Source organism: Microcaecilia unicolor, chromosome 12 (genome assembly GCF_901765095.1).
Source record: "Microcaecilia unicolor chromosome 12, aMicUni1.1, whole genome shotgun sequence".
Classification (NCBI taxonomy): Eukaryota; Metazoa; Chordata; class Amphibia; order Gymnophiona; family Siphonopidae; genus Microcaecilia; species Microcaecilia unicolor.
In genome coordinates this window covers 9,022,214-9,040,020 of record NC_044042.1, presented here as the reverse complement: position 1 = coordinate 9,040,020, position 17,807 = coordinate 9,022,214, and the positions used below count along the sequence as shown (strand labels likewise).

Genomic DNA, 17,807 nt, shown 5'->3' with positions numbered 1-17,807 from the left:
CAAGAACAGTGCTGGGCAGACTTCTACAGTCTGTGCCCTGAGAATGACAAGGACAAATCAAACTCAGGTATACATATAAAGTATCACATACCATGTAAAATGAGTTTATCTTGTTGGGCAGACTGGATGGACCATTCAGGTCTTTATCTGCTGTCATTTACTATGTTACTATGTTACTCTTTGGGGTTCTACATGGAATGTTGCTACTAATTGGGATTCCGGAATCTTGTAACTCTTTAGGATTCCAGAATCTTCAGAACTTTTAGTACAAGAACAGTGCTGGGCAGACTTCTACAGTCTGTGCCCTGAGAATGGCAAGGACAAATCAAACTCGGGTATAAAGTATCACATACCATATAAAATGAGTTTATCTTGTTGGGCAGACTGGCTAGACCGTTCAGGTCTTTATCTGCCGTCATTTACTATGTTACTATGTTACAATATTCAAAGGATTTATGCTCTTTACTGAGATTTATGCTGAGTAATGCTGATTTGGCGCACGCTGGACGTGTGTATAGTTTTTTTTTTTTTTAAATATTTATTTATTAAATTTCAAAATTAATACATTCACAATAATAAATGTATAGAAATCGGGAAATACATCCAAAGATTAAAGAATCATCCATTTACATCTCCATGGATTTTCAAAAGATTTCTGGACGTGTGTATAGTTTTTTACGCGCATTTGTAAAAGGGCCCCTGAGCAATTTACCATCTCCATTAACTTTAGAATAACTTTCTTAGCTCCAGCATATGAGTTCCTAAGGCACTGCTTATAAACAGTTGCTGGATATCATGAAATAAATTCAAGATAACAGTACAGATTAAAAAGAACAGTAACTTGGTTTCCGGCAGAGAGTATAAGTATTTTGAATAAATAAACAATTAAAATAGTAAATGACGGCAGATAAAGACCAGAATGGTCCATCCAGTCTGCCCAACAACATAAACTCATGGCATGCGATACTTTATATGTATACCCGAGTTTGATTTGTCCTTGCCATTCTCAGGGCACAGACCGTAGAAGTCTACCCAGCACAGTTCTTGTACTAAAAGTACTGAAGCTGAAGTCAAAGCCCCTTAAAATTTACTCTCCAGCCCAGGGGTGTAGCCAGACTTCAGCAGGAGGGGGAGTCCAGAGCCCGAGATGTAACCAAGCCAGTCACGATCAGGGCGTAGACTGTACAAGTCTGCCCAGCACTGTTCTTGTACTAAAAGTTCTGAAGTTAATATTGAAGCCCCTTAAAATCTACACTCTAGCCCAGGGGCATAGCCAGACTTCGGCGGGTCCAGAGCCCGAGGTGAGGGGGCACATTTTAGCCCCCCCCTGGCGCCGCCGACCCTCCCACCGCTTTTTACCCCCCCCCCCCAGCACCACCGCCGCTGCCACCACTACCAGTTTTTGACTCTCCCCCAGGCACTCCTCCCCTTTCGACCCCCCTTCCCCCGCCGCCGTCATCAGGTAACTGTGCTGGCGGGGGTCCCCAACCCCCGCCAGCCGAAGTCCCCTTCAGCGCCGGTCTCTGGGCCGGCGCGCTGCTGCTGCAGCTGATGTGGAAGGACTCTGCCTCTGCGCGAGTCGTCCTGACGTCCCGCACGTTCGTACGTGCAGGACGTCAGTTAATTCCAATACTGTTTTAAATCACTCCCTAAAACTGTTATCATAGGTTTTCATCCCCTCCGTCTCTGCTGGGTAACATTTCAACTGTTCCCTGTATCTTCTGTCTTTTAGAAACTTTCCTGCAATTTTAAATAATAGAGAACTGCTTCTAAACCCTCCACTCCAGAGGTGGCTGCATCTGTATTTCTGTACAACCCACACAAAAGTCTCAGGAACAGCAAGTCCCATATCAGCCAGATCAGTACTAGGGGCTGAGCTGAGTCACCATTAATGTCCAATGTCCTCCCCCACAAAAGATCCCACCCCTACTGCAGTAGAAAAGAGAAGTGAGAGGGTCCAGCCTTACCTGAAATAGGATCATCAGCTTCGTAAAATGAACCTTCGGGCACTTTAGATTCTCTGTTAGTAATACACAAACTTAGAAGTATATTTATACTTTAGGGAGTTTTCCCTGGAGAGCTCAGGTTTGTGTCATGATACGTGCTGAACTTTTATTTCATTAATTGCACTTTACTGAAATTCCTGAGAGTCTACATAAATAATCTATATCTGTGAAACATCTGTTATGTCCCTGGGGCAGATTTGCTTTCTTTGGTTTGTGCATTATGATGATCAAGAGATCGGCATTATTATAATTCACATACAAAATGTATGGATGGGCAGCTTGATATAATCAGCCAAAAGTGGACACTACAGGGTGATAATGAAGTCACTGGAAACACACTCTGGTTATAAACTTTATTGTTGACCCAACACGGCCGTGTTTCAGCCAGTGCCTCGTCAGGGGTCCTTGTTTTTCAATGTGTGCTTTGTTTTGGCAGACCACGAAGGAGTGAATTTGTGAGGATTTTCTGTCTCAATTCTTTTTTGAAAGGCGTAGCAGTACTTTGTTAGATAGACTGATTATAAGAGAGGCTAAGGTTTGTGAACCCATTGTTTTGGCTCGCATCGAAAAACATGGACCCCTGACTCAGGCGTTTTCTGAAACACAACATTCTGAGTTTCACTAAAAGGAGCAAGCAGGACATGAGGGAAGAGAGAGCACGGCAGGGAAAGCGGAGGCGCTGGAGACTGGCGCTGGAGAAGGCTTCAGCTGGTGGAGGTTGGGGTCTCCCACCAGCCAAGGTATTTTCTGCAGCAGGGTGGTGGGGTGGCAGCAGACCAAAATGTGCACCTCCACCTTGGGCTATGGCCCCTCCCACCGTGAGGTCTGGCTACGCCCCTGCCTCGATGTAAACGGATGTAGTGTTAAGTCAACTAAGAATATTCTTTATACTGCGTCTAAATAGAGGCACCACTTATAGGATACGCTTAGGTGGAAATGTATTCCGCTTGGAGTTTTCAGGCACCATATATAGAATAAATAGAGGCACCACTTATAGGATACGCTTAGGTGGAAATGTATTCCGCTTGGAGTTTTCAGGCACCATATATAGAATCTGGCCCTATATGAATAAATGGGAACTCCGCCTATGTTGCAGCCCTGCTGTGCCCCTGTATAATCCTCTTCACTTACATCTATATTAACTAGAGTGGTAATTTGTAATATATATGCAGGAACATACTTGACACAATAGCACCATCACTAACAAGAACATAGTTCATTACCTTGGTTTAATGATGATCTGAAAAAACTGAAAACCCTAGTAAGAAGACTTGAACGAGCATGGAACAAAATGAAAGATGAATGCACATTTAAGGCATGGAAGCAAATGCTAAGAAAGTATAAATATAAAATCAGACAAAATAAAAGGTCATATTACAAATCCAAAACCAGGCCAGAATGTAAGGATCTACATAAGCTATTCCAATCTTATATAATAAAACTCACCCTCAACGTTCTGAAGACACTGACGTCACTTCCGTCACTTCCTTCAAGACGGGTCCGAAGGGTTCGTGGTGGCGAAGCCACCGAAATCGCCAAGTCTCGGGGCCCCGCCCTCGCGTCAAACGTGATGATGTCGAGGGCGGAGCAATGGCGTCACACACCGAGGGCGGAGCAATGGCGTACGGTGCGTTCAGGAGGTGCGGAGCAATGGTGTCAGAACGACGAAGGGGTCGGTAGGTAGGGAGGGAGGGAGGGAGGGAGGGAGAAGGGGGGGTGTTGGGGAGGAAAACCTTGCTAGCGCCCGTTTCATTTGCTCCAGAAACGGGCCTCTTTTGCTAGTTTGTACATAATCTTCTTGACACCACACCAGTCACCACAAACAACACAGATACCCTGTCAGCAAATGAATTAGCCACTTACTTCCACGAGAAAATTATCAAGTTACGATCCACCCTACCACTTAACTCAGCCCATTATGAAAAATTCATTAACTGATTGGACCCTGCCATTGATGAATATCCAGCAGACCAAATCTGGACAAAGTTTGATTTATTGAATGAAGGAACAATCACCTAAGCGATCAACAAATTTACCAAGTCCCATTGCAAATTAGACACATGCCCTAGTTGCTTAATAAAAACTGCCCCTCAACGTTTCATGGCAGACCTCACCTCTTACTTAAACTACATGCTTCAACATGGATTTTTTCCTATGGGCAAAGGCAATATGCGGCAAGGCCAGAGAATGGAGTGGGTTAGCAGAAGAGTTTCACAGTAGCTATTGAAGGGAAGAAGATGCCTGCCTTGCCTGTCTGACATTGCTGCCTGGATGTCTCAGGGCCATCTGAAACTAAACATGACTGAGCTTCTTTTCTTTCCCCCTAAACCAACCTCTCCTCCTTCCTCATTCTCTATTTCTGTGGAGGAGTGTGGTAGCCGTGTTAGTCCACTCTTAAGGTTATCAATAGAAATCAAACAAAATAAAACATGGAAAAGAAAATAAGATGATACCTTTTTTATTGGACATAACTTAATACATTTCTTGATTAGCTTTCGAAGGTTGCCCTTCTTCGTCAGATCGGAAATAAGCAAATGTGCTAGCTGACAGTGTATATAAGTGAAAAACATTCAAGCATTGCTATGACAGTCTGACAGGGTGGGAGGATGGGGGTGGGTAGGAAGTATGCATGGGGACATCAAAGTATATCTTTGGTATTCTAACAGGGTGGGTGTGGACAGGTGAGGGGAGGGTGATCAACAGAGACATACAGCTTTATGGTTTATAATGGGCTAGGAACCCCAGGTCCTTGTTAAGTCCTTTCTGTTGGGTGTTAAAATATTCAATCATTCTGACTTCAAAGGTCTTACGTTCTTGTATGGTTTTAAAGTTACCTTTGAGGATTCTCACTGTGAAGTCACTGGTGCAGTGTCCTGGTCTTGTAAAATGTTGCCCAACAGGCGTGGGAACCCTGCTGGCACCAGCATTGTTTATATGATGTCTATGTAAATTGAATCTTGTCTTAAGCATCTGGCCTGTTTCTCCAATATAGCATCCTTCATTACATTTTTTACACTGAATGATATATACCACATTGGAAGATGAGCAAGTGAAAGATCCCTTTATGTTGAATGTCTTTCCTTTGTGGATGACTTTGGGGTCCTGTGAAATATTTTGGCATAGTTTGCAACTGGATAAATTACAGGGAAGTGTGCCCTTCTGTTCCTTTTCAGTCTGTGAAGGAAGTTTACTTCTGATTAGCTTGTGTTTTAAATTGGGTGGCTGTCGGAAGGCCAGTACTGGTGGGGATGGGAATATCTCTTTCAGTAATTCATCCTCCTGGAGTATAGGTTGTAGATCTCTTATGATTTTCCTCAGTTTTTCCAGCTCTGGATTGTATGTCACTACAAGCGGGATTCTGTCTGTGGATTTTTTCTTTTTGTACTGTAGCAGATTCTCCCTGGGTGTTTTGAGGGAGGAGGCAATATTCTTGGAGATTATTTTGGGGTTGTAGCCCTTCTGTTTGAAGGATTCAGTCAGGGTTTTAAGGTGTCTGTCTCTGTCCCCTGGGTCAGAGCAGATACGGTGGTATCTTGTGGCTTGGCTGTAAATGATGGATCTTTTTGTATGTGAAGGATGGAAGCTGGAGTTGTGGAGATAGCTACATCTGTCTGTGGGTTTCTTGTATACAGATGTTTGTATATAGCCATCACTAATTGAGACTGTGGTGTCCAAAAAATTGACTTTTTCTGGAGAGTAGTCAATTTTGAATCTGATTGTAGGATGGTATGTATTGAATGCAGAATAAAATTGTTTCAGAGTTTCTTCACCCTCCGTCCAAATCATAAAAATGTCATCGATGTACCGGTAGTATTTTAGAGGTTTGGTCTGGTGTGTATTCAGAAATGTCTCTTCCAGCTCAGCCATAAAAAGGTTGGCATATTGGGGTGCTGTCCTGGTGCCCATCGCAGTGCCCATTATTTGCAGATAGATATCATTGTTAAAGTGGAAGTAGTTGTGAGTTAAAATGAATTTGATTAATTTTGTAATAGTTTCTGGAGAGTATTGATGGTCCAGTGTGGATTTTTTTAGGAGTCTTCCACATGCAGCTATGCCATCCACATGTGGAATGTTGCTGTATAGTGATTCTACATCCATCGTGACCAGAAGGGTGTTAGGTGGTAGTTGCTTGATATTTTTCAATTTATTCAGAAAGTCTGTGGTGTCTTGTATGAAGCTGTTAGTTTTGTGTACGAGAGGTTTCAGAATTCCCTCTATGAATCCAGATATTTCTTCCGTGAGTGTGCCAATACCTGATATGATTGGTCTGCCAGGGTTTCCCAGTTTGTGGATCTTGGGTAGCATGTAAATGTGCCAACGGAAGGTTGATTTGGTATGAGTTTCTTCAGGTGAGGTTGCGCTTGTGTAGGAAATGTTTTGATAAGGTCTTTCAGCTGTTTTGTGTAGTCCTGTGTGGGGTCCTCAGTTAGTTTCCTGTAGTATTTATTGTCTGAGAGCTGTTTGTGGCCCTCTTCAATGTATTTTTGTATGTCCATAATTACCACTGCGCCTCCTTTGTCTGCGGGTTTGATGATAATGCGTTCGTTAGTTTGTAGGGTTCTTATGGCCGCTCTTTCTGGTGGGGTAAGATTGTACAGAATTCTTTTTTGTTTGTTGGAGAGTTGTGATTTAACCCTATGTCTGAAACTTTCTATGTAGTTATCCAGTTTGTAGTTTTGTCCCTCCTGTGGGGTGAAATAAGTGTTCTTCTGTTTAAGACTGTATTTCGGATCATTTGATGTCTCTCTATTGTGGAAATGTGCTTTAAGACGCATTTTTCTGAAGAATTCTTCTAGGTCTGAATATAGCTGGATTTTATCTAGGTTATTCGATGGGCAGAATGAGAGCCCTTTGGAAAGCACAGAGATCTCATGTTGTGATAATTGATGGTTCGAGAGGTTTATTATCCCCATTTGGTTTGCATCTGTAAAGGTGTGATCAGTATTCCCTGGTTTGTTTGGGCTCTGATTTTCACATGCCTCAGATGTGTATCCAAGTGTCTCCAAAGTGTCTGGAGCTGTTGGTTCTGCAGAGCTGTAGCTGTTCAAGGATAAGCAGTTTCTCTCTCTTTGATTTTGAAGAAGAGAATATAGCTTTATTTCCTTTTTGCGGATAGCAATGTATTGTTTTTCTCCCTGGATGTTGTGTAGGTCCTCTTTAAGGTCCTATTTCTGTGGATAACACTCTCATCCTTCCTGTCTCATCAGCTCATAACCTTGGGATCATCTTCAACTCCTCCCTCTCCTTCTCTGCACATATTCAACAGACTGCTAAAACCTGTCGTTTCTTTATAATATCAGCAAAATTTGTCCTTTCCTTTCTGAGCACACTGCCAGAACCCTCATCCATGCTGTTATCACCTCTCGCTTAGACTATTGCAACTTGCTTCTCACAGGTCTCCCACTTAGCCATCTCTCTCCTCTTCAGTCTGTTCAAAATTCTGCTGCACGACTAATATTCCGCCAGTGTCGTTATGCTCACATTAGCCCTCTCCTCGTCACTTCACTGGCTTCCTATCCGTTTCCGCATACAGTTCAAACTCCTCTTATTGACCTATAAGTGCATATTATTCTGCTATACTAACTTATATTTTCTCTATCAATACTTTGTAATCCCTATTACTATGTAAGCCGCATTGAACCTGCTTTAAGTGGGAAAGCGCGGGGTACAAATGTAATAATAATAATAATACTCACGCCTATCCCCAAAGATCTGAAGAAAAAAAATTAAACGATATAACTAATTACCGCCCAGTTGCCTCCATCCCTCTTGTAGTCAAGCTAATGGAAAGACTAGTTACTAAACAACTCACCGATTATTTGAACACGTTTTCAGTTTTACATGCATCATAATCTGGATTCCGTGCCAACCATAGTACCGAAACAGTACTTATAACACTCCGAACTAAATTCAAACAAACAATTGCAGCTGGCAACAATGTTCTCCTCTTTCAATTTTTTTTTTTGCTGTTTTCAGTGCAGCGACTTTGAATTTCAACAAGAAATTTTTTGCACACTTATGTAGTCACCACTCTTATGCACCCCTATTAAACAACATTTAATTAACTTAATTTAATTAATTAAATAATCCAAATGTATATTCCCCAAAACTGCTTCGTAACTTAAAATCGCCACATTGCACCCTTACCTTCCAAGTCTAGAATTGCTCCAGTGGTTACCTCTCCTCTAATGGTCTATTACGGCCTTCCCATACAATGTACAAAACTGAATTAATCTAATTACTGTAAACCGCACTGAACCCAAATAAGGGGATTTTAGCGATATAGAAGTCCTAATTTGAATTGAGTTGAATTGAATTAAGCTATGTTGATTTTACTGACATTTTACTGTTGCTATCTAGCGATTTTTGTGTGTTAAAAATATTCAAGCTAAAACAGTAATTTAACATCATTCAAACACAATACATTTAACAATGTGTCAGAATATCGCAGTCACTGTGAATACTCAAAGTGTCCACCCCCAGTCTTTGGTCACTTCGGGATGTTCTTAGTGATCGGTCCCTGTGACAGGCGGTCCCAGGTCATCTGCAGCGCTTCTTTGAGTTCAGTGATTGTTTGCAGTTTTGGCTAGGGTTACCACATGGCTCCAGAAAAAGGAGCCAAGCTATGGCTAGTTTTCAAAGTCTCAGCGCCAGTCCCAAGTATATCCAACAAACTTTTCAATCAAATAGGATCCGGCAACAGTCCTTTCAGATCAAATTCTTCACAAGAAACTATTTTTAGGTTTTCAAGGTTTTATATATATATATATATATATACAGTGGGGGAAATAAGTATTTGATCCCTTGCTGATTTTGTAAGTTTGCCCACTGACAAAGACATGAGCAGCCCATAATTGAAGGGTAGGTTATTGGTAACAGTGAGAGATAGCACATCACAAATTAAATCCGGAAAATCACATTGTGGAAAGTATATGAATTTATTTGCATTCTGCAGAGGGAAATAAGTATTTAATCCCTCTGGCAAACAAGACCTAATACTTGGTGGCAAAACCCTTGTTGGCAAGCACAGCGGTCAGACGTCTTCTGTAGTTGATGATGAGGTTTGCACACATGTCAGGAGGAATTTTGGTCCACTCCTCTTTGCAGATCATCTCTAAATCATTAAGAGTTCTGGGCTGTCGCTTGGCAACTCGCAGCTTCAGCTCCCTCCATAAGTTTTCAATGGGATTAAGGTCTGGTGACTGGCTAGGCCACTCCATGACCCTAATGTGCTTCTTCCTGAGCCACTCCTTTGTTGCCTTGGCTGTATGTTTTGGGTCATTGTCGTGCTGGAAGACCCAGCCACGACCCATTTTTAAGGCCCTGGCGGAGGGAAGGAGGTTGTCACTCAGAATTGTACGGTACATGGCCCCATCCATTCTCCCATTGATGTGGTGAAGTAGTCCTGTGCCCTTAGCAGAGAAACACCCCCAAAACATAACATTTCCACCTCCATGCTTGACAGTGGGGACGGTGTTCTTTGGGTCATAGGCAGCATTTCTCTTCCTCCAAACACGGCGAGTTGAGTTCATGCCAAAGAGCTCAATTTTTGTCTCATCTGACCACAGCACCTTCTCCCAATCACTCTCGGCATCATCCAGGTGTTCACTGGCAAACTTCAGACGGGCCGTCACATGTGCCTTCCGGAGCAGGGGGACCTTGCGGGCACTGCAGGATTGCAATCCGTTATGTCGTAATGTGTTACCAATGGTTTTCGTGGTGACAGTGGTCCCAGCTGCCTTGAGATCATTGACAAGTTCCCCCCTTGTAGTTGTAGGCTGATTTCTAACCTTCCTCATGATCAAGGATACCCCACGAGGTGAGATTTTGCGTGGAGCCCCAGATCTTTGTCGATTGACAGTCATTTTGTACTTCTTCCATTTTCTTACTATGGCACCAACAGTTGTCTCCTTCTCGCCCAGCGTCTTACTGATGGTTTTGTAGCCCATTCCAGCCTTGTGTAGGTGTATGATCTTGTCCCTGACATCCTTAGACAGCTCCTTGCTCTTGGCCATTTTGTAGAGGTTAGAGTCTGACTGATTCACTGAGTCTGTGGACAGGTGTCTTTCATACAGGTGACCATTGCCGACAGCTGTCTGTCATGCAGGTAACGAGTTGATTTGGAGCATCTACCTGGTCTGTAGGGGCCAGATCTCTTACTGGTTGGTGGGGGATCAAATACTTATTTCCCTCTGCAGAATGCAAATAAATTCATATACTTTCCACAATGTGATTTTCCGGATTTAATTTGTGATGTGCTATCTCTCACTGTTACCAATAACCTACCCTTCAATTATGGGCTGCTCATGTCTTTGTCAGTGGGCAAACTTACAAAATCAGCAAGGGATCAAATACTTATTTCCCCCACTGTATATATATATATATATATATATATATACTCAAGACATTCAAATCACACATTGATAGTTTTCATATTACACATTAATACTTTTCATGGTGACCTCAGCGCTGCTCATCGCCAGGAATGTAAGCATGGCAATGTAACCAGCACCCACTTCTTCATCGGTCCACCCGATTCCTTTAATTTTCTACTATCTCTATTATCTCTCTTATCGATTAAATTACTTATCTTTTCTTTTTCAGTATCAGACTAAGGGGTTCAGCTGCCCGACATGCATGTTTTGCTCTGCCACGAGCTGTATCAAGGACATTCCCCTACAATAGAAAACCCAATATATTAGTTTACTCTCCCAACAGTTACAAAAACCTTCCCTCACAGGCTCTCAAATCTGTCAACCCCTTAGTCTGACCATTTTCTAATATGTCAGTCATTACATATTGGATTTCCCAAGCAACATCAGTTACTATCAATGGGCCCTATTTACTAAGGTGTGTTAGCATTTTTAATGCGCCTACAATTAGCACGCATGCTGTGTAGGTGCCTAGAGTGATATTGTAGGTGCGTACACAGTTAACGCGTGTACTGCTAACGTGCCTATAACGCGACTTAGTAAACAAGGCCCAATATGTTTTAACCTCTCCTCTTTGTGGGAATATCTCAATCTTCTATAAATTTGCTTGTTAAAACTAATTATTACAAAAGGACTAAGTACGACATAGCAAGAGGAGATGAACATTCTGATCTTGGAAAGGAGGGGAGGGACCATCAACAAAGTGTTTGAGTAAACCATGACGCTGGTGTTGACACCAGGAAAGAAGACATAGAGTGAGACCGGTGTGATGACGTTCTTGGCTGCCGTTCATACACTGTCTCTCTTCAGCATTACTTGTAGAAGATCAGCAGGAGATAACACATAGCCAGGGGCCACACCATACAATATTTGGTAGACAATTGCACAAAGTTTGAAAGTGACCCTTGCTTTTATTGGGAGCCAGTGGAGCTTAGATAGCGGCGGAGATGGCCTCTCAAAACGGAAAAACGTACAGACTAGCTGAGCTGCAGTGTTTTGGGTAGTTTGGAGTTTTCTTTACGGCTGTTCCCTGCAGCATAGATTGCATTGCAATAGTCTAATTGTGACAAAACGAGGGTCTGCACTAAGGGACCCTTTTACAAAGCGACGGTAGAGCTAACGCAGCTTTGCCCCTATCAAATTGGGACTACTGCTGGGCTAACCCCTGTGCACGCCCATACTGGCGCAACAAAAATATTTTGTACTTTTGTAGTGCTGGGTCTTGTTCCCTGGTAATTGGGTAGCGCTGTGGGTTACCTACCCAGTTACCGTCGGGTTATTGGCGGAACCTTTACCATCACTTAAATAGGTGGCGGTAAGGCATCCTCCCCGGAAATGGTTGTGCACCAATCCCTGTGATTAGTGCTTGGCCATTTCCTTAAAAAACAAAAAACAACAACAAAAAAAACCCCTAGTCTTTTACCCTCTGCAGTAAAAGGGAGATTCGGCTCATGTCAAAAATATTTGCTGACGCTACCACGGGCCTCCATTTACCGCAGTGTGGTAAAAGAGGCCCTAAGAGCCCGAAGGTCACAGTATAGAAGAAGGATCTCATTCTCCTTAGTTTGTACACAATATTGGCTACTTGGGGCTCAAAAATTAGGTGACGACCAACAACCGCTCCTAGTACTCTTAGTGTAGATGCCAACTGATAAGCGGTGTGTTAACTCTTTACACACCTTTGAGACTTCTAAGATCCTCTCAAGGAGCCTCGTTATCTGTTCCTTCCTTCATCAAAGGAAATTGTACGATGTGATACCCACCAGTGAACCTTCTCAGGACTAGCCCCCACACTCTGGAATTTACTCCCAGAGGGGCTACGTCTAACGCGAGACTACTTCTACATCAAGAAGCAGGTGAAAGTCTGGCTACTACTACTACTACTATTTAGCATTTCTATAGCGCTACAAGGCGTATGCAGCGCTGCACAAACATAGAAGAAAGACAGTCCCTGCTCAAAGAGCTTACAATCTAATAGATAAAAAAATAAATAAAGTAAGCAAATCAAATCAATTAATGTGAACGGGAAGGAAGAGAGGAGGGTAGGTGGAGGCGAGTGGTTACAAGTGGTTACGAGTCAAAAGCAATGTTAAAGAGGTGGGCTTTCAGTCTAGATTTAAAGGTGGCCAAGGATGGGGCAAGACGTAGGGGCTCAGGAAGTTTATTCCAGGCGTAGGGTGCAGCAAGACAGAAGGCGCGAAGTCTGGAGTTGGCAGTAGTGGAGAAGGGAACAGATAAGAAGGATTTATCCATGGAGCGGAGTGCACGGGAAGGGGTGTAGGGAAGGACGAGTGTGGAGAGATACTGGGGAGCAGCAGAGTGAGTACATTTATAGGTTAGTAGAAGAAGTTTGAACAGGATGCGAAAACGGATAGGGAGCCAGTGAAGGGTCTTGAGGAGAGGGGTAGTATGAGTAAAGCGACCCTGGCGGAAGATGAGACGGGCAGCAGAGTTTTGAACCGACTGGAGGGGGGAGAGGTGACTAAGTGGGAGGCCAGCAAGAAGCAGATTGCAGTAGTCTAAACGAGAGGTGACAAGGGTGTGGATGAGGGTTTTGGTAGAGTGCTCGGAAAGAAAGGGGCGGATTTTACAGATGTTGTAAAGAAAGAAACGACAGGTCTTGGCAATCTGCTGGATATGAGCAGAGAAGGAGAGAGAAGAGTCAAAGATGACCCCCAAGGTTTCGAGCTGAGGAGACAGGGAGAATGAGAGAGCCATCAACAGAAATAGAAAACGGGGGGAGCGGGGAGGTGGGTTTGGGGGGGGGGGAAATGAGAAGCTCGGTTTTGGTCATATTTAATTTCAGGTGGTGTTGAGACATCCAGACAGCAATGTCAGACAAGCACGCTGAAACTTTGGTTTGGATGCAAGGTGAGATATCAGGGGTAGAAAGGTAGATTTGGGAGTCATCAGCATAGAGATGGTAGGAAAAGCCATGGGATGAGATTAATGAACCAAGGGAAGAAGTGTAGATAGAAAAGAGGAGGGGACCAAGAACAGAACCCTGAGGTACGCCGACAGGCAGAGGGATAGAAGTAGAAGAGGATCCACCAGAGTGGCTCCTCTCCCAACCCTTTAATACGTAGGGTGACTGACTATACACTCATTCTGCACCTGGACTACCTTGCGACACATGCTGTATTGTAAAAAAAACCATTAGTATCATAGCAATGTTATTTCCATGCTCTAATTGTGGGCTTATTAGATATTACATCATATTATATCTCTGGCATTTGAATTTCAGTGCTGTTAAATCTGTATATTTCTGATCCTGTTTCACGTCAATCCTATTATTAGGTTTCAAGTTGCTGTTTCCAAGTTTACCTCATTTATCCTATTTATGTTTATACTTGTTCATGTTACCAGTGGCGTACCAAGGTGGGGGGTGGGGTGGTGGGGGCGGTCCGCCCCGGGTGCACGCCGCTGGGGGGGGTGCCGCACGCCTGTCGGCTCTTCGTTTTCATGCTCCCTTTGCCCCGGAACAGGTTACTTCCTGTTCCGGGGCAGAGGGAGCATGAAAACGAAGAGCCGGCAGGCGCGCGGCACCCCCCCCCCCCCCAGCGGCGTGCACCCGAGGGGGGGGTTGGGGATCGGAGATTCTTTCGCTGGGGGGGGGCATTGTGCTGTTCCGGGGGGGGGGGGGGGGGCGCTGCACCCGGGGGGCGGGGCGCATCGGTGATCCGCCCCGGGTGTCAGCCCCCCCTAGGAACGTCACTGCATGTTACTATTATTATGCTATTAACAAAATTGTTAATTTGATGTTAAACTGTAAAACTGTCTAAAGGTGTTTGATGAAAAGGATTAGTGAGGACCAGGAATTTTGTTTTGTCCATATTCAATTTTAATTTGAAATCAGATGCCCAAGATGCCAATAAGTCTAAACCTCATTTAACCACTGACAGAATTTCTTGAAAATTTCATGTAAAAGGGATGTAAATTGTGACATCATCCATATAAATAAAGGAATGGAACCCTTGTGCCTCCAATAGCCTACCTAAAGGTGCCAATATGACATTAAATAAATTGGGAAACAGAGGGGAACGCTGAGGTACACCACAGTCAGGGAGTTCAGGAGGATGAGATAGAACCAGACAACTTTACCTGAAAGGACCTAGTCATTAGAAAACCCTCGAACCACTTAAAGATGTCACCACAGATTCGGAAGTGACCTAGCAAATGTAGTAGTATGGTATGGTCAACTACATCAAAAGCACTCGACATGTCAAACAAGCTTGGAGAAGAGACGGCTGAGGGGAGATATGATAGAAGTGTATAAAATAATGAGTGGAATGGATCGGGTGGATGTGAAGCGACTGTTCACGCTATCCAAAAATACTAGGACTAGAGGGCATGAGTTGAAGCTACAGTGTGGTAAATTTAAAACGAATCAGAGAAAATTTTTCTTCACCCAACGTGTAATTAGACTCTGGAATTCGTTGCCGGAGAACGTGGTACGGGCGGTTAGCTTGACGGAGTTTAAAAAGGGGTTAGATAGATTCCTAAAGGACAAGTCCATAGACCGCTATTAAATGGACTTGGAAAAATTCTGCATTTTTAGGTATAACTTGTCTGGAATGTTTTTACGTTTGGGGAGCGTGCCAGGTGCCCTTGACCTGGATTGGCCACTGTCGGTGAGAGGATGCTGGGCTAGATGGACCTTTGGTCTTTCCCAGTATGGCACTACTTATGTACTTATGTAAGCCTTTCTCCCTAAGCTAATTTCTTTCCTCAAATTTGCCACAACACTGGTTAAAACCATTTCAGTAGTGTAACATGGTCTGAATTCTGATTGCGAGCTGTGTAAAAGGGAAAAGTTGGAAAGATATTCCGTGAGTTGATGCCCAACTAAACCTTCCATTACCTTCGTCAATAAGGGGATGGAAGCAATTGGTCTGTAATTAGTCACATCGCTTCTTGAAGCCAGCAATTTTTTGGGGGGTGAGAGCATAATAGAACCTTTCACCTCAGGGAACAGACCATGCGACAACATATAAGAAATGCTCATTGTAAGAAGATTGATAAAAGGGTTAGGAGCTGCTTGCAGTAGATAGATCAGGCAAAGAGCATTGTGAGGAAGAATATTTTAATAAACAGGACTTAACACTGTCAGACATGGGTAACTGAAATTATACCAATGTAAGAAGATATTTAATTAAAGGGGAAATCAACTTTTGAACGACACACACAATACAGGCCTATGAGGCCCTTTTACTAAGCCGTGTTGGCGCCAATATACTCACAACGCACGTCAATTTGAAACTATCACATGGCCGGGCGGTAATTTCATTTGTTACACACGTCTGCTATGCGGTGCTAACTGGGCAGTAATTGGCACTGTACACGCGTAGACGATTACTGTCTGTTTGACGTGAATGGGTGGCAGTAAGGTCTCAGACCCAAAATGGATGCGTGCCAATTTTTATTTTGCCACACATCCATTTTTGGTCAAAAGAAAAAAGTCATTTTTTACAGTTGCGGTGGAAAATGGATCTGCGCTTGCCTAAAATACACGCCTACACTAGCGCAGGCCATTTTTCAGCGGACATTAGTAAAAGGACCCCTATATTTTTTTCAAACATTTTAAAAAATATTTTTGACACTGTTCAAGGAAATGCAATCAAATGTGACTTAGGTGACTTTTATCCAGAGGAGGGTCAGGGGCAACGTTTTGACATGAAATGTCCAGTCTCCTCCAAATTGACTGTTTCTATGAAAAACACACACACTCTGTCTTTTCCTGTGAGGAAATCAAATACGCAATCTCTGCCTTTCTATGAGATACACATGAACACACACACACCCACTCACTCCCATAGAGAACAGACACACTCTCGCTATGATTGCACATAGTTACTTAGATTGGCAGGTATTAATTAAAATACCCCTTGTGTTTACATGGGCAATTTTATTTAGAACACTGAAGAGAAGGACTTGCAAAAAATGTGTACATGTGTCCACTCCCCACTCAAAAACAAAGCACAATCTTTCATTTACAAGGTTTATTTCAGTTTGTTTGACCATTTTCTAATATGTTAGTCATTACGTTTTGGATTTCCCGAGCAACATCAGTTAGTATTAATATGTTTCATTGTCCCCTCTTTGTGGGAACATCTCAATCTTCTATAAATTTTCTTGTTAAAACTAATAATTACAAAAGGACTAAGTAAGGCATAGCAAGAGGAGATGAACACTCTAATCTGGTACAGGAGGGGAGGGACAATCAACAGTGTTCCTGAGTAAACCAGGAAGCCAGTGTCAACTCCGAAACAGAAGACATAGAGGGAGACCAGTGTGATGACGTTCTTGGCTGCCGTTCTCTCCGCCATCACTTTTGAGTTCTGTCTTGTGCTCTGGATATACTGCACCTGATCTCTGTGTCTCTTCAGAACATACAAGATATAAACACTGCAAATGAGCATGAGACCCACAAAGAAAACATCATGACCATTCACGATAATTTTGAAAAATAGTCCAAGAGAGGGTACAGATGTTTTTGAATAGCAGGACCCCAAGTTATATTGAGCTCCTGGAATGGTACCATTTCTTTGAGCATACATAAGACTGAGAGTATGTGCATTCAATAACATGTTAAACAGCCAAAAACATATAATGTAAGGGATAGAATATTTCTTTGTTCTTGATTTAAGAAACAGCCATTGAGTAGTAGAAGGAGCGAGAGTGATGGCCTGATATACACTGAGGAAACTCATTACACATATAGAAACACCACGGGAAGTCCTATAGGCATGAATCAACAGTTTACAACTGGCATCATTATGAATATTATTTAACCCCAAATCACTCATTATCTGTGGTAGTCCCCTTGTTACTAGTCCAAGCATGTTGGCAAAAACCAGGTGGCATAGAATTATGTCTGTGGGTTTGAGATCTTTTTCAGTGTGGTTGATATGGGCATAAGCCATCAGGATGAAGATGTTGGTTGGAGCACCGATGCTGGTCTGTAAGAGGAACAAGATGATCGTGATAGTGGAGCTGATATCCATGGTCTACTGAGCTCCGATTCTGAGGGGTAACAGAGATCATTTTGAGCCTATAATTACCTTGAAAAGAGGGAAAGGATGTGGTGAATTGATCTAATGTGTTCTGCTGTTTGATTTTATCCCCTGCTTTCTATAACAGATGAGTGGAGGAGTAGCCTAATGGTTAGGGCAGTGGCCTGAGAACCAGGGAGACTGAATTCAGTTCCTACTGCAGCTCTTCCATTGCCCTAGGTGCAAAAACTTAGTTTATGAACAGAAAAAGACACCTTTTTGATCATCTGGAGGACACACAATCAGCATGAAGATTTATGAATGATACCATCCTTTGTTACTCCAATTCTGAGGCACAATGTTGAAGAAACCGTTTC

General features: G+C 43.1%; 1 protein-coding gene across 1 annotated transcript; it reads right to left on the bottom strand.

Annotated features, from left to right (window-relative positions):
- Window positions 1–16,503: 16,503 nt before the first annotated feature.
- On the bottom strand, window positions 16,504–17,442 carry LOC115482065 (olfactory receptor class A-like protein 1). The gene has a single exon (XM_030221627.1). It carries the CDS (start codon window positions 17,440–17,442, stop codon window positions 16,504–16,506), a length of 939 nt encoding a protein of 312 aa, XP_030077487.1.
- Window positions 17,443–17,807: the final 365 nt, after the last annotated feature.